Source organism: Phoca vitulina, unplaced genomic scaffold (assembly GCF_004348235.1).
Source record: "Phoca vitulina isolate PV1807 unplaced genomic scaffold, GSC_HSeal_1.0 scaffold11, whole genome shotgun sequence".
Classification (NCBI taxonomy): Eukaryota; Metazoa; Chordata; class Mammalia; order Carnivora; family Phocidae; genus Phoca; species Phoca vitulina.
Genome location: NW_022589714.1, coordinates 16,969,897 through 16,992,366, shown reverse-complemented (window position 1 = coordinate 16,992,366; position 22,470 = coordinate 16,969,897). Strand labels below are relative to the sequence as shown.

Sequence of the window (22,470 nt, the reverse complement as noted above, 5' to 3'; positions counted from 1 at the left end):
AATACCCATCACCCATTTAGCACATCCTCTGCCCACCTCCTCTCCAACAACCCTCAGTTTGTTTCCTTTGATTAAGAGTCTCTTATGCTTTGTCTCCCTGATTTTGTCTTGTTTTATTTTTCCCTCACTTCCCCTATGATCCTCTGTTGTTTCTTAAATTCCACATATGAGTGAGATCATATGATAATTGTCTTTCTCTGATTGACTTATTTCGCTTAGCATAATACCCTCTAGTTCCATCCACATCATTGCAAATGGCAAGATTTCTTTTTTTGATGGCTGAGTAATATTCCACTGTATATATATACCATATCTTCTTCATTCATCTGTTGATGGACATCTGGGCTCTCTCCGTAGTTTGGCTATTGTGAATATACCTGCTATAAACATTGGGGTGCAGGTGCCCCTTCAGATCACTACATGTGTATCTTTGGGGTAAATCCCTAGTAGTGCAATGACTGGGTCTTAGGTAGCTCTATTTTCAATATTTTGAGGAATCTCCATATTGTTTTCCAGAGTGGCTGCACCAGCTTGCATTACCACCAACAGTGTAAGAGCAGTCCTCTTTCTCCACATCCTCACCAACATCTGTTGTTTCCTGACTTGTTAATTTTAGTCATTCTGACCAGTGTGAGGTGGTATCTCATTGTGGTTTTGATTTGTATTTCCCTGATGCCGAGTGATGTGGAGCATTTTTTCATGTGTCTGTTGGCCATTTGGATGTCTTCTTTGGAGAAATGTCTGTTCGTGTCTTCTGCCCATTTCTTGATTGGATTCTTTGTTCTTTGGGTGTTGACTTTGATAAGTTCTCTATAGATTTTGGGTACTAGCCCTTTATCTGATAAGACATTTGCAAATTCCTTCCCTCATTCTGTTAGTTGTCTTTTGGTTTTGTTGACTGTTTCCTTTTGTGCAAAAGTTTTTTATCTTGATGAAGTCCCAATAGTTCATTTTTGTCTTTGTTTCCCTTGCCTTTGGAGACGTGTCTTGCAAGAAGTTGCTGCGGCTGAGGTGGAAGAGGTTGCTGCCTGTGTTCTCCTCTAGGATTTTGATGGATTTCTGTCTCACATTTAGGTCTTTCACCCATTTTGAGTCTATTTTTGTGTATGGTGTAAGTAAATGGTCCAGTTTCATTCTTCTGCATGTGGCTGTCCAATTTTCCCAACATCATTTGTTGAAGAGACTTTTTTGCATTGGATGTTCTTTCCTGCTTTGTCAAAGATTGGTTGACCACAGAGTTGAGGGTCCATTTCTGGGTTCTCTATTCTGTTCCATTGATCTGTGTGTCTGTTTTTGTGCCAGTACCATACTGTCTTGATGATTACAGCCTTGTAATATAACTTGAAGTCCAGAATTGTGATGCTACCAGCTTTGGTTTTCTTTTTTGACATTCCTTTGACTATTTGGGGTCTTTTCTGGTTCCATACAAATTTTAGGATTATTTGTTCCAACTTCATGAAAAAAGTTGATGGTATTTTGATAGAGATTGCATTGAATGTATACACAATAATTTTGTTGGTTTTCTTCATTATACATTACTATGTGAGATAAGATACATATGCAGATTTTATATCATCAATGAATATATGAAGTACTGTATCCATTGTGAAAAGTGCAGATGTTATAAAATGTATATAATCCATTTGGAAATGGGGTGAACCTTTAAACAAGGTCATTTAGCTAAACATCTGGAACAAATTCTAGGAACTGCACAATGTTCAGAAAACCAGAGAATGGAGTATATGTGGGAAATGGCTGTTGATGAGGTTGAAAAAGTAGGAAAGAACCACAGTATGCTAAACAAGAGTTATAATTATATCTTGAATACAGGGAGTTATTTTGTCAAATTTAAATTTTGGAAGATGTGAAAATGGGTTGGAAGATTTATTGCAGGGGCAATAATAGGAGGGGGAAAATCTGTTAGGATATCAGTTATAGAAATCTTGATATGAAGAGATCATGACCTCAAATAAGTCAGTACAGTGGGAATAGATGTGAGGAAGCAAATTTGAGTCATGATATTCAGAAATCAGAGTTAAGATTTGATGAAGCATTAGGGAGAGAGTAGGCTAGGACCATCCTCAGATTAATTGCTTGGTTTACTGTGTGGGTGGTGGTATTATTAACTGAGAAAACAATAAAGGACAAGAGCAAGTTTTGTGGAAAACAATCATTTCAGTTTGGTATGTTTTAAGTTTGAGTCTCCTGTGTTACATTCAATTGGCCATATGCAGTAGATAAGAGGGTATCTACTAGATTCCTAAGCTAGAGATTATGATTTTAAAGTCTAAAGTTTATAGTATAGGGTAGTCTATTTTGATACAAAATAAAATTAAAGTGCTATTTTCTTTTTAAATCTCATTGATTTAGTTTCTATTTGCATTTTTATAATGGAAATAATGTGTTAATGTAGTAGTCATCTGTACAATTTATTAAACAAATACTCATTTATTATATAAGCCTTCTGAAAAATATTTTTCAGAAGGGGTTGTGATAAAAATATGGAAATCCTGTTTCCATCTCACATGGAATCTATTGGAGTAAGAAATGCAGAGAAGCAAAAATGGAGCTCTGTGTAACATTAACATTTAATAAGAGAGTGAAGAAGGAAGATTTTTATAGAGGAATATGAGAGGAGGTAATGCAAGTTAGATTAGACCAGAACAGAACATTATCATTAATATCCAGAAACCAAAAAATATAGGTAATGACAAATTCCATATATTCAGTGTCTATAAGTGAAATTAGCACCATGGAAGAGATCACTAATGTCTATGAAAGATAATTAAATACAGCTGTGGGGACTAGAGTCAGATTGTTGAGAAATAAAGAGGATATAAGGAAGTGGAGAGGGTATTAATTTAAGTTACTTTACCAGGTAGCTTGATTTTATTTTCTTTATTTTTAGTTTTTTTGAGGTAGCTTGATTTTAAAGAGGATAGAGAAAAAGTGACTAGAGAGAGAACAAGTTCAAAGAAAAGTTTTGATTATTTTATATGCTTAAATAGTTATATGCTAAGATGGAAGGAGTAATAGAGAAGGCAAGGTTGAAGACACAGGAAAATGAAGGGGTCAGTGAATGAATGAAGTCCTCACTGGGCAGAAGGGTTGGTATCCGGAGTGCAGGTGTGTGCATTGACTTTCCATGAATGGAAGAACATCTTATACCATATCTTATGTCTCAATGGAGGAACATATTTTAATGTCAGTCAGGACATAGAAAATAAGTATTGGTGTGTATTTGGATGCTACTAAAACACAAAGATTCTTTGATTGAATAAAAAGAAATAGTTCAGTCTTGTGCTATATATAAAATGTGCCTCCAACAAAATTACACAAGTAGATAATCTAAGGATAGGGAAACATATTTGTCAAAGATGAACCAAAAGAGAAAAAAATTAGCAATATTAGAATTCAGTTCACAAAAATTCCACAATTGATTCCCTACATTTTATGCTTAACTCAACACAGCAACCAGAAGGACCCTATTAAAACCTAATATATATCAGTTCACTTCTTTGCTCATGTATTTTATAAGCTTTCAAAAGGAAAAACGTAAATCCATGAAATAGTAACAAAAATAACAAAAGACTAGGAGAAATACACACACACACACACACACACACACAGAAGCAAGTGTCAAAGATAACTCTCATTTTCACCTACTTAGTTATCAATTATTTTCTTCTATCTCATCTACTATTGTCAAAAAAGTTGAAATATCACCTTGATAATTTTGTCCCCAGCTTCTGCTAGAGTGCTTTCGCTGAATAGAGAAAGTAAGGAAAATGAATAAAGGTACTCAGAAAATGCGACATCTATAATAAAGCCAAATATCCTGTTTTCTTTTCCATGTTTTTCAAAATGGTAGTGTAACTATCTTTGAATAAAAGTCAGTATTTTCACATTTGATCTTTTTTAAAAAAATCTTCATGCTTATATTTATTCTTTATGTTACAATCCTAATTACCTCAGATGGATTTTTATAAGCAACACATTTGTATTAATATAGGAATTCTGTACCTCATTGCCATGAATCACCTTAGTAATATCATTGAGAGTAAATCTAAGGCTCATTTTTTCTGCTCTGTGTGTCTGGATCTGTAAACATTTCATGTGAAGGCAAATATAAAGTATTTCTTCCATCTGAATATCATTTTTCTGCCATAAAATGGTCTACTGTATTTCTTAAGGATTCCTTAAATGGAATTTAAAATGTTGTTAGTGCAAAAGTTCTGAATAAAATTTTCAAATGTTCATATTTCTGATGTATGGCATGGAGTTTCAGAAGCCATGTTCCATCACAATAATCTTTCATTTAAGTTAGTATTTGGTTGCTTAACATCTGTAAATTGTTAAGATAAGGTATTACACAGACTTGCTTTGGTTTAGATTAGTTTGGAACACATCCCAGGGTACTTAATCAGGGTATAATCCTGCATGGTGCAGTCTTTAAAAAGGTGTGTGTGTGTGTGTGTGTGTGTGTGTGTGTGTGTGTGTGTGTGTATTTTAAATAAATTGAATTTTTTTGTAGAAAGATTTGTGTCTTGTTCTTTTTAAAAAAATCCCACTTTTGGATTATTATCTCACTTTTTGGATTATCTATAGTTGTAGGCAAGCATAATACTTGATAATAAATTCAAAAAGACAATTGGTAAAAATTTATAACGGTGTTGCTTCTCAGCAACTGTTTGGCTCATTTTTATACATGCCTGAAATGTTTGATATGAACTGTGTTGAAAAGTACAACAAATGTTCTATTGTATTGTCATCTATTTTCCTTACAACACATATAAAGAGTTTCTTTTTTATTTGCAAACTCTGTGGCAAGAGTAATTTATATAACTAATGGTAGAGATTGGGAGATAGTATTTTAATAAAAAGTATTTTTATTTTTATAGTTACTTTTGATTTCAGATTAGAGTATAGATTGACCAAGCTTATAATTAATTTTGAAATACAAAATTTAAAATGTGTGCACAAGCAGATAAAGTATAGGAAAAATTTTTCCTGTGTTAAAAATAGACAAAATTAATGAAACATCCAGACTTAAATGAATAAATAATATTTTGAAAATATTAAAGTTGTTGCTTCTAGGTACTAACTGTGACCTTTTGAATCAATTTGAAATGAAATTAAATGAATTTTAATATTTAATTGTAATAATATTTAATAATAACCATATTTTGTTTGCTTTTATCACTCCTGTGGCAGTTCTGCACATATTCAAAATTTGGAACTTGCCCGAATCTGGCAGTTACTTTTCATTGGCCCATCTTTATAGCACTTACAAATATGAAAATTGGGGTGCCTGGGTGGCTCAGTGGGTTAAACATCCAACTCTTCGTTTCAGCTCAGGTCATGATTTCAGGGTTGTGAGATTGGGCCTTGTGTCTGGCTCACACTCAGGGTGGACTCTACTTCCCCAGCTTATGCGTATATGCTCTCTCTCTCTCAAATAAATTTAAAAAATTATTTATTTATTTATTTGACAGGGACAGAGAGAGAACACAAGTAGGCAGAGCTGCAGGCAGAGTGAGAGGGAGAAGCAGGTTCACCGTTGAGGAAGGAACCTGACGTGGGGCTCAGTCCCAGGACGCTGGGATCATGACCTGAGCTGAAGGCAGCCACCCAGGCACCCCAGTAAATAAAATCTTTAAAAAAAATATGAAACAATCTAAATAAGATTATGATAACAATTTTCTAGAAAATATTCAAATGTACAAAGAAGAGTCTCCTTTACCCTTCTTTTTTACCAGTATTTTAATGTTCCTTTCTGCCTCTTTATTTAACTTAACTCCATTTTGGAATTTTTGTATAAATTGTATATTTTATTGTGTTTCCTGTATTGCTCTAAGTGAAATTTATATTAACCCGAAATATACCTTAGTATTTTGTAGAAAAGGACTTACTTTTGATAATGAATAATATTTTGCTTATAGTGTAGTAAATACAAATTTAATTTCTCCTTAGTGATATAAAATAGTCAAAGATTCTCACCAATCTCTTTGAATTGCGTGATTTCAGACCTCATTACTGTTTGGTCAGCTAAAGAGGCAACCAGTGAGGAAGCATATCACCTGTCCCCATCCAGGGTCTGGGCAGAGGATAACCAGTATTATTGGCATGAAGTCCTGGCCCCGGGGATATTGCCTTTATAATGTTATCCTTGTTAAGACTATGTTCAATCAATCAGAATTTCTGAGGGACCTTATTTATGACCTAAAGAGATCATGATACATCGTGCACAATATCTCCTCATTTGGGAAGCATTTTAAATTACAGATATATTCCATAATTCCTTTATTTTGTTATAGGCTTATGAAATGAACTGTTTAACATCTTAGCAAACGGGAAGTCAACTAACTGCCTTTGTGAATCTAGTTCACTTCATTTTATGACCTGCGGAAGCGTAGAGGAATGCATTAATAAACTGTGTCAATCTTACATTTTTTATAGTAAACATCTCTAAGTCTTAGTTTTCCCCATATTATGAATTCATTTGAGTTTTCTTGCTTGGAAAGCAACAGTGCTTAACAGTTCAAGCAGATGAACTTTCCTTTGTCAAAAATATATTATTTTTCTCCATCTTTTTCTTATTCTCACTTTACCTTTTATCTTATTTTATAGCTACCATTGTAGTTTTTCTCCTATTCATCCAAATGTTTTTACTAGTACATTTTCTCCTTTTTGCCAGTAAGCAAGGCTTCATCTTTTACTATCTTAATATTGTTTCTCACTTAATATACCTGGGACTTATTCATCCATTTGTGATTTTTTTGAGTAATTGTTGACTGAGTCAGTATTTGTGAAAACAAGGGCCTGGAGTTTGGTGAGCAGCCTTTCCGGTGGGTGCTGTTTCTGAAGTACAAAGGAAAACCGACGTGTGTTCAGAGGAAAGCAACTGAGGCAGGGAGGTAGAATTATACCACAAAGCAGAGGGACTGGAGGTATTTGGAAGAAGGCTCACAGGGCCGTAGGCACCTATTTTAGCTCCGCCTACTTGGTGTTGCTGCTATTATTATTCATAATTTCTGTTATCATCGTTGTCCTCATTATTACATTCATTTTAAATGCCACCAAGAGGAGAGCTGTTGTATAGATTTATTTTAAGTGGTAAAACATCTTATAATTTATCAGTGGATATGTTTCTAGATGACTGTTCCAAAATAACATCTCAAGTGGAAATGGTATCAGAGTAGTGTCATATGAATACACCCAGCCCCAAATTTATTGCTCTAGTAAATATGTGCGTGGAAACTTTTATAGCATAATATAAACCCAAGGTTAGTGTATTACTAACAAGCTAGAGAAGATATACAGCTTGACCTTTTCTTTTGTGCCTATCTTTTATTGTTTGTTCCATATGAATATCTTTTAATATTGGCTTTAATAATGCATAAGTTTTGAGAAGACAGATATTTTCTACATCCTTTGAGACACTGAGGTTTATGTACATAAATATTAATTCTATGGCTCTTTAAAACATTTTTGTAATCAATCCAACCCCGCTCAGAACATTTTTACTAACATATATTTTAAAAGAAACTTCAGATTCAGTCATACAAAATGTGATGGATACATGGTAAGAGGAAACTCAGAATTACAGGGTTAGAACACCAGGAAAAAACACTACTCCGGTAACCTAGAGGTGCTGTGATTTCAGATGGGTGCCAGTCTAGGCCTTCATGTACTTGCCTGTGACTTGTGCAAGGATCATTTTCATAAGAAATTCACAAGGATAAGTATAAAGATGACAAGCATTCTTCTTTCCCTGAAAAGATATTTTAATATGTGCTAAAGAGAAACTATTTCCAAGTGGCATAGAAAATTTATATTGTTCTCTCTTCTTTAAATAGGTTATGTGGGTATGCAATTTATGTCGAAAGCAACAAGAAATCTTAACCAAATCTGGGGCGTGGTTCTTTGGAAGTGGCCCTCAGCAGCCAAGTCAGGATGGAGCCTTAAGCGATACAGCCACAGGTGCTGGTTCTGAGGTACCAAGAGAAAAGAAAGCACGGCTCCAAGAGCGCTCACGATCGCAGACACCCCTGAGCACAGCAGCTGCCTCCTCCCAGGACACAGCTCCTCCCAGCGCTCAACCAGACAGGAGCAAAGGGGCTGAGTCCTCACAGCAAGCCGTGGGGCCCGAACAGAAGCAGGTTTCATCCAGGTCTAGAAGTGAACCTCCGAGAGAGAGGTAAAAGTTCGTTAACCCTGTAAGCAAAAGGCAAGGTTTTGTATTGAGACTAAGCCTATTTTCAAGAATTTAACTGCTATTAAGAGAAATATGTGGAGGTACTTCTTCTCAGGCCCCACATGGAAGGCAACAACAGCCCTGAGGTGCTTTGTTTATCTCTAGAATGCATCATTCCTCAAGGAGACCTTTGTGGAAAAGCTTTTCTTGCATAACATGCACACATGTAAACAAGTCACCCGAGTGAGATACTGACTTCCAGCCTTGAACTCAGAAAAGCTCTTAGATCATTTATTCACTTATAGAATTAGCACTCTAATGGAAAGTGTGCTCTGAGAGAATATGAGAAACCTGACCCAGTGGAAGGTACACAGGTACCTTCTTTGAGGACATTTCTTTTATGCTGAGCTCTGACAAGTGACTAGGAATGAACCAGGTGAAGACGAGGACTCCAGGTAGATGCACAGGCATGTGGCCTGAGGAAACAAGTTCTCATGGGAGAACCTAAAGGATGCCCACTGCCAAGAGTGTGAGTAGCAGAGGAGAGCAGGGAAAAGCCCGGGAGAGGTGGCTGGTTAGGTATCAGGGCCCAAGTCATACTGGGCCTTTTGGCCAGGTTAAATTTTATAGATGTTTATCCTAGGAATAATAGAAAGCTACGGAGGGTTTTAGCATGGGCTAACATGATCAGATAATTTACTTTAATTGATTCATTCCTTCATTCAGCAATGCATTTACGACCAGACAGGAGGCTATGCACTGGGAGACAGTGTTAACAAGGAGGATATAGCCCTTCTTTATGAGGCTGGTTACTGTTGTTAAGACTAGGTTTGCTGCTTTTGTTTGTATGACCCTTATGCATCCCACTGGGTGGGAGAGTAGGCTCCAAGGAAGGCTTTGGTTCCCCTTTTCAGACAAAGCCCATAGAATAACATCAAGGACTTCTAAGTTAAGCAGATCTTCCAGTCCTGCTTCTATCACACCAGGCAGCAACAACCCATCTTGCAGGGCCGTGGCAAGGGTGAAATGGGAACATGTGTTCAGAAGCTGGCACACGGGAGGCATTCAGTGAACGTAGCCATATTCAAGCCAGTAGCTGTTGTGTGTTTACTATAAGCAAACACTGTGCCAGGAACCAGAATATAAGTATGAGTAAGACATGATCCCTTTTCTGACAGATCCTAGGGAAGACACCACACTAAATCCTAGGGAAGACAGACACCTGGGCAATTTACTGTACCAGAGGCTGATTTGATCAAAGCTAGAAAATACATGTAGTACTTTGGGAGCCACAGGAAAGAGGAGGTGCCTTCTGAATTAGGCTTTCTAGGATATCCAGGAGTTATAGGGTAGGTAGACAGGGTAGGAGGGGACATTTGAGAAAGAGAGAATGAGTGCACCTAAACTATGTAGAGAGGACACACAGAGGACACCAGAGATAGTTCAGTGAAGGTATAATGGATAGTTTTTGGTGACAGAGCATTGTGGGTTAAAAAAAACCAAAACTATTAAAGGTGTAATTTGGGATTGGTCAGAAAATGATACCTTTAAGTAAGAGAATTTGGAGCTATAAAGTTTTTTAGGGGAAAATATGAAACCTGTTTTTGACATATGGTAAAAAAAAAAAAAACTACAAAGATTTCAGGAATAAGGACAGAGAAGCAACTTTTAGATGAAATTTGAAGAAGATTGATAGGGACAAATGCTGTTGCTGATTATATGTTACTTACTGATGATATAAGTACTTAAGAAAATACTGAGATCATTGGGGATATAGAAGGAAAAGAAGAGATGGGTGGCAACTTCGGGGAGATAAGTGAGATCAAAAGAATGTTGTCAGTCTGTTTAAATTTATTGAAGAATTCTTCATCAGGAACTAGTGGAAATGGAATAATTAGAGGGAGAAGTGAGGAAAGGCATACTCAGGGAAGCAAAGATCAGAGAGACTGAAGAACTCCTTCCATTTGCATGGCACTCTAGTATTCCATAAAGCATTGTCACAGATGGTCTCTCTAATGCTCATGTGAACTTTGAGAGGTAAGCATCATTTATCAGCATTTCAAGGAAAGTAAATTGATTCAATATAAGCTTCTACCAAGATCCACTGTGCCTTAATGAGCTACTAAATGCGGTACAATCCTCACACTTCTATGAAAACTATATTTGATTATTAATATATGTTCCTACTGGACTCCTTACATTGTTAAACTGCAGAGCCACCCTTGGAATTCCACACTCTGATGAAAATCCCTTTCACTTCAAAAGACCAATGTGAACTAAATGTCTAAAGCAGAATTTGCCATGCTATTTTGCTTACCTATGCCATTTGAAACCCTTCACCTTTTCTTTCCACCATTACTGGGCCCTCCTCAAACCGACCCCAAGGTATATCATAGCAACTACTACTTTGGTAACCCACAATAGAAATTGCCCTTTTTCTCATCTTGCATTTTTTCTTGATTTTTATGCATGACGTCTGCTTTTGTACTTTCAGTCATAAGATGTTCCCCTTGGAAAGCCCTCTATGGGCCTCAAGATTTAAAAAAAAAAAAAAAAAGCTTAGGTTGTTCCCACCTTAGTAGTGTGGTATATCATATAGTATCAGGACACTTTAGACAAGGCCCCTACTTTTTGTAACTTCTGGTATAATTGCTGGAACTTTCCCAAATTAGGTGCACTCCAGTGTACCAAAAAGGGCTGAAAGGGGCAAATGAGTGATATATCTACAAGATTTAAATATTGCCAAACTCTTATCTTTACAGCGCCTTCAACAGGATGGAGAGAAAAGTAGAACACAAAACTGTTGTGTGTGTGTTTTTTTGGTACTGTGTTCTGAAATGGGGGAGAGGGAAAAGAAGAGGGGGAAGGAGGGAAAATGAATAATAATTTGAAATACTTCAATATTTCTGTTATTTTGCCCAAGGGAGGTAAAATGAAGGCTAAGGTTCAACCATTTTTTTTCCTAACCAACTCCCTTAAAAGTGGGTGCACATGATCTTGTCAAAATTACTTTTGTTCTACTATTAAAGAAGTGCTACTAGATTTAATTTTTGAAATGAACATACTTGTATTCACATTTCTTTTATGATTGTCCATATGTATTGTCCAGATATATTCAAGTATATATTTAGAATTGAACTGACATGTGTATATTATCTTTTGCTACTATATTATTACATAAATTAGTTTCATCTAAAACATTTTTAAGTCTCATTTACAGCAGAATTTAGCATACGACTTGTTCATTTATTGAATTGATTTATTGGTGGCTTTTATTCACCTAGTTAATTTATGGAGAATTTGAAATGTGAAAACAACTTTTAAAGTTCCTTAAGATGCGGTAATGTAAAGAAGCTTTATTTAGAAAGCTAATCAGATACACAGGTTTAATGTGGTTATCAAATAGCTTAATTAGACATTCAATTATAACGAATCATTTGAAAGGATTTAAATGGAATGCGAAGAAACGATGTTTCTTAGGTCTGGTCTTCATTTTTAGCTTTATACATTGCTTTCCCTCTTCATGTTCCCGTATATCATAGGAAGAAGACTCCAGGGCTCTCTGAGCAGAATGGTAAAGGAGCCCAGAAGAGCGAGCGGAAACGCGTGCCGAAGTCCTCGGTGCAGCCGGGAGAGGGGGCTGTGGAAGAACGCGAGCGGAAAGAAAGGCGGGAAAGCCGAAGGCTTGAGAAAGGGCGGTCACAGGACTACCCCGACGTGCCGGAAAAGCGAGAGGATCGCAAAGCGGTGGACGACGAGAAGCAAAGGAAAGAGGAGGAGTACCAGACCAGGTACCGCAGCGATCCGAACCTGGCGCGGTACCCGGTGAAACCGCCGCCAGAGGAGCAGCAGATGCGCATGCACGCCCGAGTGTCCCGCGCGAGGCACGAGCGGCGCCACAGCGACGTGGCGCTGCCGCGCACCGAGGCGGGCGCCGCGCTGCCCGAGAGCAAGGCCGGCAAGCGCGCACCGGCCGCCGCCAGGGCCTCGCCGCCGGAGTCGCCGCGGGCCTATTCGGCCGAGAGGACTGCGGAAGCCAGGGCGCCGGGCGCCAAGCAGCTCACGAACCACAGCCCGCCGGCACCCAGGCATGGGCCGGTCCCCGCAGAAGCCCTGGAGCCCAAAGCCCAGGAGCCCCTCAGGAAGCAGAGCCGCCTGGACCCCAGCTCGGCCGTCCTCATCAGGAAGTCCAAGCGCGAGAAGGTGGAGACCATGCTGCGGAACGACTCCTTGAGCTCTGATCAGTCCGAGTCCGTGCGGCCGTCCCCGCCCAAGCCGCACCGGTCCAAGAGGGGCGGGAAGAAGCGGCAGATGTCTGTGAGCAGCTCCGAGGAGGAGGGCGTGTCCACGCCGGAGTACACCAGCTGCGAGGACGTGGAGCTCGAGAGCGAGAGCGTCAGCGAGAAAGGTAAGGCGGGGACCGGCTCGAGCAGGCACGGGGACGCTGTTGAGGCTCGGAGGCGCGCGTGTGCGGAGCTCGGAGGTGCGCGCGTACGGAGAGCCGAATCGCGTGTGTGCAGGGGGGAAAAGTGCGGCTTGAAAGGTGCAACGTGATGACTGTAGTTAACACTGCAGTAGGGTATGTTAGAAAGTTCTGAGGGTAGATTCGAAAAGTTCACATCACAAGGGAAAAACAAATTCTTATCTAGATTAGAAGATGGATGCTAGCCAAACTTGTTTTGGTAATCATTTCGCACTATGCATGTCAAATCATTATGCGGCATACCTTAAACTTACGCGGAGCTGTATGTCAGTTGTATCTCCATAGTTCCATAGAAGTGGGGGGAAAAGTGCAGCGTGGAAGGCTCACAGACAGGCTCACGGGGAATAGAATAGAAGGTTTTTAGCTTGTTTGCTTGCTTTCTTCCTTTTTGGTAGAATTTTCAAACATAATCACAAGCTTCAAATTTGGGTTATCTTAAAGACTTTGGCTCTTGTCATTCTGGGAAATTCAGTATGCAGTCTTAGGTTTTTAAGTTATTATTCTGGGGAGACTTGGGGGAAAATGCTTTTCTAGAAAACCAAAACTATTCCTGATAAAGGGGAATGTACCTGTTTTTAAACTGTAGTGGTGTGGTATTCCAGAGAGGTAGTATTTTTCAAGTTTTGGTTGAATTTTCTTCACAGCTTGTGAAGAAAATATACCATGCAGATGTTATATATTGCTTTGGATAGTAACTTTGTAGTAAAAGTTTATTTTACCTATCATATTATAAAACATTTTGGAGCCTTGTGTGATAAGCCGACTTTTTTTTTTTTTTGTCTTGTTCCGCACTGTACAATACTTAGCCACATGTAGCTATTTACTTACAATTAAAGAAACTTAAAAATTCAGTTTCCCAGTCACACTAGTCACACTTCAGGTGCTCAGGAGCAATCATCACAGTAAGTTCCTTTAGATAACTTAATACTGGTCTAGAAAATACTTCAATTTAATGTTGAAATTATGTGTTTCTTTTGAAGATTCACTTCATTCTGCTGTTCACTCACATTTAAATTGACCACAGTCCTAAACTGGATGGTGGTGGTCATCATCCTTGTTGTAGTGTTTCTTAGTTATATTTTGGGGTGACTATTTTTAGAGTTTTTTGGCTTGTCTTATAGTTGCTAACTTATATACTAAATATTATAAATTTATAAAAAAGTCACTTGGGTTTCTCATCTTCTCTATCTTCAAACTGCATGGCTGTGTCTTCTCCCCTTCTGTATCTCTGTCTACTTTTTCTCTCTCTCTCTACATATATATATGGATAGATAGATAGATATACATATACAAACATATATCCATCTAGCTAACTAGCTGTCTAGATAGATGGATGGGTGGATGTATGGATGAATGGATATATGTATTTGGAAACAATTAAGAAAGTTCATTCTGTCATAATTACTGCAACTCATGTTAAAATAGCTGTTTTGGGACAGTGATTTGGGAAGAGATTACTTAGCAGAATGTGGAAGGGTCAAGGGAAGACTGTCCCCATGGAATAAAATTGATAAGGCAGTGGGAGACAGAAATTAAAGTATTATATGAATATGGGATCATTTGGCTCTTTAAGCACACCTTCTGACGACTTATGTTTGACTTATAAGTCAGTATGCATATACTTATGCATATCGTGTATGAGCTTTTTAAAAGTCACATGGTGGATGGAGGGGGAAAGATGGCGGAGGAGTAGGGGACCCTATTTCAACTGGTCCCCGGAATTCAGCTGGATAACTACCAGACCACTCTGAGCACCCAGGAAACCAGCCTGAGATGTAAGATCTGGATCTTTACAAGCAATATGGCAGGCAGTTGGTTTTGAGGTAGGAAGCGGAGAGCCGTGATCCTGCCGGCAGATATCGGAGGATAAACGGTGGCGGGAGGGTGCCTGGACGTGGGGATCCTACACCGCCGGTAAGTGACAGCCTCGCGCGCAGCGGGCGGGGCACAGACTGGCAGACCGGTAGCATCAGGAAAGAACTTTAGGGCAGCCCCCGGGGGGGGGGGGGGGGGGGGAGGGTTGGGGAGAACCAGACCGGCTGGGGTCGCGCACACGCGAACTGCAGCCCCCCTGGACAGAAACCGGAGCGACGGTCGCGCGCCCGCGAACTGCAGTCCCCCCCCCCCCCCGAAACCGGAGCGAGGGTCGCATGCACGCGAACTGCAGCCTCCCAGACAGAAACCCGGTGCGTCCCGGTCGTGCGGGTGAACTGCAACCCCCTGGGGTGGAAACCCCAAGCAGCGGAGTCGCGTGTGTGAATTGGGAGCGGCTGGCAGTTTTAGAAGCACAAAGGGCAGAGAGGTACCCTGACCTGGAGGCAGCACTGCGGAGGGGCGCACAACCCAGGCCTCTGCAGTTTATAGCAACATGGACAGAAATGGAGACAGTGTGTCCTGTAGAGCTCACTGAAGAACAGACTACGGTCTCTCTGCTCTGAGGCAGAGGGTTGGAAACGGTCTCTTCTGCTCTGACTCGCGGAAGAGACATGGAAAGCCCCCAGGGAAAGGCGCCAGAGAACAAAAGCCCCAAAGACTGATTCCCACTGAGCCCATCCCCCGCCACAGGGGCGCAGGGCAACTCCGCCCAAACAGGGTTGCCTGAGTAACAGCCCGACAGGCCCCTCCCGCAGAAGACAGGCTGGGAAAACAAGAGGCCAGCGACCCTAAGGTCCCAAGAAAACAGGTGCATCTTGCTTGGGTTCTGGTCAATAATTTTGACTCTATACATTCCCTCAAACACCCATCAACAGAATGACTAGGAGGAGGAGCCCCCAAAACAGAAAAGACTCAGAGATTATGACTTATGCTGCAGATTTACAAATGCGTGCAGACATAACCAAGATGTCAGAGATGAAATTCAGGCTAGCAATTGTGAAGACAATGGCTAGAATGGAGAAATCAATTAATGGCAACATAGAGTCTCTAAGGGCAGAAATAAAAGGTGAATTGGCAGAACTTAAAAATGCTATCAATGAGATCCAATCCAATCTAGATAATCTAACAGCTAGGGTAACTGAGACAGAAGAGAGAATAAGCGATCTGGAAGACAGTATAATAGATAAAAAGGGAAAAGAGGAGGCCAGGGAAAAACAACTCAGAATCCATGAAAATAGAATCAGAGAAATAAGTGACACCATGAGGCATTCCAATGTCAGAATAATTGGAATCCCGGAGGGAGTGGAGAGAGAGAGAGGACTAGAAGATGTATTTGAGCAAATCGTAGCTGAGAACTTCCCTAATCTGGGGAATGAAACAAACATTCGAGTCCTAGAGGCAGAGAGGACCCCTCCTAAGATCAAGGAAAACAGGCCAACACCCCAGCATGTAATAGTAAAACTTGCAAATCTTAGAACCAAGGAAACCATCTTAAGGGCAGTTGGGGGAAGAGATTCCTTACGTACAGAGGGACGAACATCAGAATAACGTCAGACCTATCCACAGAGACCTGGCAAGCCAGAAAGGCCTGGCAAGACATATTCAGGGTACTAAATGAGAAGAACATGCAGCCAAGAATATTTATCCGGCAAGGCTTTCATTTAGAATGGATGGAGAGATGCAGAGCTTCCACAACCGGCAGAAGTTGAAAGAATATGTGACCACTAAGTCGGCCCTGCAAGAAATATTAAGGGGGGTTCTCTAAAAGGAGAAAGACCCCAAGAGTGATCTACAACAGAAATTTACAGGGACAATCTACAAAAACAACGTCTTCACAGGCAACATGATGACAATTAATTCATATCTTTCAATAATCACTCTCAACGTGAATGGCCTAAACGCTCCCATAAAACGGCACAGGGTTGCAGATTGGATAAAAAGACAGGACCCATCCATATGCTGTCTACAAGAGACTCATTTTGAACCTAAAGATACATCCAGACTGAAAGTGAAGGGATGGAGATCCATCTTCCATGCCAGCGGACCTCAAAAGAAAGCTGGGGTAGCAATTCTTATATCAGACAAATTAGATTTTAAACTAAAGTCTGTAATAAGAGACACAGAAGGACACTCTATCATTCTTAAAGGGTCTATCCAACAAGAAGATCTAACAATTGTAAATATCTATGCCCCCAACATGGGAGCAGCCATCTACATAAGCCAACTGTTAACCAAAATAAAGAGTCATATTGATAACAATATGTTAATTGTAGGAGACCTCAATACTCCACTCTCAGCAATGGACAGATCATCTAAACAGAAAATCAACAAGGAAACAAGAGCTTTGAATGATACATTGGACCAGATGGACCTCATAGATATTTACAGAACATTCCACCCTAAAACAACAGAATACTCATTCTTCTCGAGCGCACATGGAACTTTCTCCAGAATAGACCATATACTGGGTCACAAATCAGGTCTCAACCGATACCAAAAGATTGAGATTATTCCCTGCATATTCTCAGACCACAATGCTCTAAAACTGGAACTCAGTCACAAGAAAAAATTTGGCAGAAATTCAAACACTTGGAAGCTAAAGACCACTCTGCTCAAGAATGTTTGGGTCAACCAAGAAATCAAAGAAGAACTTAAACAATTCATGGAAATCAATGAGAACGAAAACACATCTGTCCAAAACCTATGGGATACTGCAAAGGTGGTCCTAAGGGGGAAATACATAGCCATCCAAGCCTCACTCAAAAAAATAGAAAAATCCTGAATTCACCAACTAACTCTACACCTTAAAGAACTAGAGAAAAAGCAACAAATGACGCCTAAGCCACACATTAGAAGAGAAATAATTAAAGTTAGAGCAGAAATCAATGAATTGGAAACCAGAAACCCAGTAGATCAGATCAACAAAACTAGAAGTTGGTTCTTTGAAAGAATTAATAAGATTGATAAACCACTGGCCAGACTTATCCAAAAGAAGAGAGAAAGGACCCAAATTAATAAAATTATGAATGAAAGGGGAGAGATCACGACTAACACCAAGGAAATAGAAACAATTATTAGAAATTATTATCAACAACTATATGCCAATAAACTGAGCAATCTGGATGAAATGGAGGCCTTCCTGGAAACCTGTAAGCTGCCAAGACTGAAACAGGAAGAAATTGACAACCTGAATAGGCCAATAACCAGTAACGAGATTGAAGCAGTGATCAAAAACCTCCCAAAAAACAAGAGTCCAGGGCCTGATGGATTCCCTGGGGAATTCTACCAAACATTCAAAGAAGAAATAATACCTATTCTACTGAAGCTGTTTCAAAAAATAGAAACAGAAGGAAAACTTCCAAACTCATTCTATGAGGCCAGCATTACCTTAATCCCCAAACCAGGCAAAGACCCCATCAAAAAGGAGAATTTCAGACCGATATCCCTGATGAATATGGATTCCAAAATCCTCAACAAAATCCTAGCTAATAGGATCCAACAGTACATTAAAAGGATCATCCACCACGATGAAGTGGGATTTATCCCTGGGATGCAAGAGTGGTTCAACATTCGCAAATCAATTAATGTGATAGAACACATTAATAAGAGGAGGGAGAAGAACCATATGGTCCTCTCAGTTGATGCAGAAAAAGCATTTGACAAAATACAACATCCTTTCCTGATTAAAACTCTCCAGAATATAGGGTTAGAGGGAACATTCCTCAAGCTCATAAAATCCATCTATGAAAAACCCACAGCGAATATCATCCTCAATGGGGAAAAGCTGAGAGCCTTTCCCTTAAGATCAGGAACACGTCAAGGGTGCCCACTCTCACCACTGTTGTTCAACATAGTACTAGAAGTCCTAGCAACAGCAATCAGACAACAAAAAGAAATAAAAGGTATTCCAATTGGCAAAGAAGAAGTCAAACTCTCTCTTTTCGCAGACGACATGATACTTTATGTGGAAAACCCAAAAGACTCCACCCCCAAATTACTAGAACTCATCCAGCAATTCAGTAATGTGGCAGGATACAAAATCAATGCACAGAAATCAGTTGCTTTCTTATACACTAACAACGCAACTGTAGAAAGAGAAATTAAAGAAATGATTCCATTTACAATAGCACCGAAAACCATAAGATACCTCGGAATAAACCTAACCAAAGAGGTGAAGGATCTATACTCTAGGAACTACAAAACACTCATGAAAGAAATTGAAGAAGACACAAAAAGATGGAAAAATATTCCATGCTCATGGATCTGAAGAATAAACATTGTTAAAATGTCTATGCTACCCAGAGCAATCTATACCTTCAATGCCATCCCGATCAAAATTCCAATGACATTTTTCAAAGTGCTGGAACAAACAATCCTAAAATTTGTATGGAATCAGAAAAGACCCCGAATCGCCAAGGAGATGTTGAAAAAGAAAAACAAAGCTGGGGGCATCATGTTGCCTGATTTCAAGCTATGTTACAAATCAGTGATCACTAAGACAGCATGGTACTGGCACAAAAACAGACATACAGACCAATGGAACAGAATAGAGAACCCAGATATGGACCCTCAACTCTATGGTCAAATAATCTTCGACAAAGCAGGAAAAAACATGCAATGGAAAAAAGAGAGTCTCTTCAATAAATGGTGCTGGGAAAATTGGACAGCCACATGCAGAAGAATGAAACTCGACCATTCTCTAACATCACTCACAAAGATAAACTCAAAGTGGATGAAAGACCTCAATGTGAGACAGGAATCCATCAAAATCCTAGAGGAGAACATAGGCAGTAACCTCTTTGACATCGGCCACAGCAACTTCTTTCAAGATACATCTCCAAAAGCTAGTGAAACAAAAGCAAAAATGAACTTTTGGGACTTCATCAAGATAAAAAGCTTCTGCACAGCAAAGGAAACAGTCAACAAAACAAAGAGGCAACCCACAGAATGGGAGAAGATATTTGCAAATGACACTACAGATAAAGGGCTGGTATCCAAAATCTATAAAGAACTTCTCAAACTCAACACCCAAAAAACAAATAATCAAGTCAAAAAGTGGGCAGAAGAGATGAACAGACACTTCTCTGAAGAAGACATACAAATGGCTAACAGACACATGAAAAAATGTTCATGATCATTAGCCATCAGGGAAATCCAAATCAAAACCACACTGAGATACCACCTTACACCAGTTAGAATGGCAAAAATGGACAGGGAAAGAAACAACAAATGTTGCAGAGGTTGTGGAGAAAGGGGAACCCTCTTACACTGTTGGTGGGAATGCAAGTTGGTACAGCCACTTTGGAAAACAGTGTGGAGGTTCCTCAAAAATTTAAAAATAGAGCTACCGTATGACCCAGCAATTGCACTACTGGGTATTTACACCAAAGACACAGATGTAGTGAAAAGAAGGGCCATATGCACCCCAATGTTCATAGCAGCAATGTCCGCAATAGCCGAACTTTGGAGAGAGCCGAGATGCCCTTCAACAGATGAATGGATAAAGAAGATGTGGTCCATATATACAATGGAATATTACTCAGCCATCAGAAAAGATGAATACCCAACTTTTACATCAACATGGATGGGACTGGAGGAGATTATGCTAAGCGAAATAAGTCAAGCAGAGGAGGTCAATTATCATATGGTTTCACTTATTTGTGGAACATAAGGAATAACATGGAGGACATTAGGAGAAGGAAGGGAAAAATGGCGGGGGGAATTGGAGGGAGAGATGAACCATGAGAGACTATGGACTCTGAGAAACAAACAGCGTTCTAGAGGGGAGGGGAGAGGGGGGATTGGTTAGCCCCATGATGGGTATTAAGGAGGGCACGTACTGCATGGAGTACTGGGTGTTATACGAAAACAATGGATCGTGGATCACTACATCCAAAACTAATGATGTATTGTATGGTGACTAACATAATATAATAAAATTAAAAACTACAAAAAAAAAAAATAATTGGGCAAGTATACTGTTAAAAAAAAAATAAAAGTCACATGGTGGGGCACCTGGGTGGCTCAGTCAGTTGAGGATCTGACCCTTGGTTTTGTATGGGTTGGTGATCTCAGGGTCGTGGGATGGAGCCCCAGTGGGGCTCCACACTCAGCGGGGAGTCTGCTTCTCCTTCTCCCTCTGCCCTTCCCCCCTCTACCCCCCCACCTCCCCCCACTCAAAAAATAAATCTTTAAAAATCACATGGTGAGGATACTCTTGCTGCCTTCTGTGCCTTAGTATTGTTTTGTAAACACAAATTTTTCTCCCCTGAAATAATAAAATGTTAAATAAAAATGTAAATGGGTGTGCTTAATTGGTGTGCAGATAACTCTTAATGGATATATATATATTTTCCCATTTCTTAAAGTAAGGACTCTACATCAGTTCTTACTGAATATGTATTTTAAATCACAATGGGCATAGAATCAAACAGAATTGAATCTCACAACTATTTACAATACGAACAGATTGTGAAAGAAAAAATGACTAGTGGCATGGGTAATTGGAAGGATGGAACTAGTGTAATGTGAGGAATTACTGCCTCTGCATACTGTCCTCCCTCCTTAGGAATTATCATTCTGGGAATGTTGGCGACTATACACACCTCCGAAGTGGAGGTTAAATCTGGGAACACAGGGGCATCACATTTGCCGTTGTCTGATTCAGACAACTCTGTTTTCTCTTATAATGAATCTCTTTTTCAATAAATATCTTGAAAATAAACTCTAATCAAATAGTTGCCTTATTCTAATATTTTAACCGATCCCAACTCAGTGTTTACAAAATGAAACATTAACTGTAAAGAACATACTTTTTATCAGTATAGGAGAGACATTTTCCTATTTCAAAATGAATTAGAAATTCCATTCTCTGTAATATCTATTAATGCCTTTATTACCAAACCCCACCATTGTCCTCTAAGGACGATCTAGGGAACCAGCCACGATAATCTGCAGTATCCTGTGACTCTGCACAGGTTACTTAACCTCCGTAAGTACTAGTTCACTTGTTGGTACAATGGAGATAAGAGTATCCACTGTCCACATGGTAAGATTATTAAGTGGTTTGATGAGATGATGCATGTAAAATAGAATGCTACATTAACATTCTTCCCGTTTTGATTTTGCTCATGGTATCTATACCATAGATACCTAACATCACAATGAGTGTGAGATAATCACTCATATGCATAAGATATAAAGAAAAGGTAAAAACTATTTTTATGTCTTATAGGATCTAATGGGGTGAGGAGAAGAAAAATGATTTGGGAAGAGATATCTTAGGAGAGAGAATGCCATGTTGTGAGTTTCAGGGTCAAGGGAAGATTATCCCCATGGAATAAAATTTAAAGGGCAGTGGGAGACAAATTAAAATTGCATTTTAATTATAGCTCATTATTTTGGCTTCTGGACTCAGTTCCAATATGTGTGTGTGTGTGCGCATGTCAGAATGAGTTCCTACACCAACAAGCAATTCTCATATACCAGCAGGATGTCCGAGAGCATTCAACTTAATTCATTTCTGACATTTTCTACCCAGAGATGGCATCAAATCCCACAGGTTAAGGGCTCAGTCCCAAAAGACTGCCCTTGACTTCAGATGCCAATCATAAGCCCAGGTTGTTACCTATGCTTCTGACCAACTGGTTATAGATCAGAGACTCCCACAACTCCCTCCTTGGGTTTGATTAATTTGTTAGAGAAGCTCACAGAATTTAGGAAACCCATTTGCATAGTAGGTAACTGATTTATTATAAAAGGATATAACTCAGGAACAACCAGGTGGAAGAGATGAATAGGGCAAGTTCCGGGGAAAGGGCACAGAGCTCTCATGCCCTCTCCAGGTATGCCACTCCCCCGTACCTCCATGTGCTCCCTACCTGGTAGTTCTCAGAACCTACTACTTTGGACTTTT

General features: G+C 39.6%; 1 protein-coding gene across 49 annotated transcripts in view; it reads left to right on the top strand.

Annotated features, from left to right (window-relative positions):
• Positions 1 to 22,470, top strand: part of RIMS1 (regulating synaptic membrane exocytosis 1) — a 490,270-nt gene that overhangs the window by 256,355 nt on the left and 211,445 nt on the right. For all 49 annotated transcript variants that reach the window (XM_032409516.1, XM_032409510.1, XM_032409506.1 and 46 more), the window contains exons 5-6: positions 7,860 to 8,200; positions 11,740 to 12,605. In XM_032409516.1, coding sequence (XP_032265407.1) covers positions 7,860 to 8,200; positions 11,740 to 12,605 — 1,207 coding nt within the window. The remainder of the gene's footprint in view (positions 1 to 7,859; positions 8,201 to 11,739; positions 12,606 to 22,470) is intronic.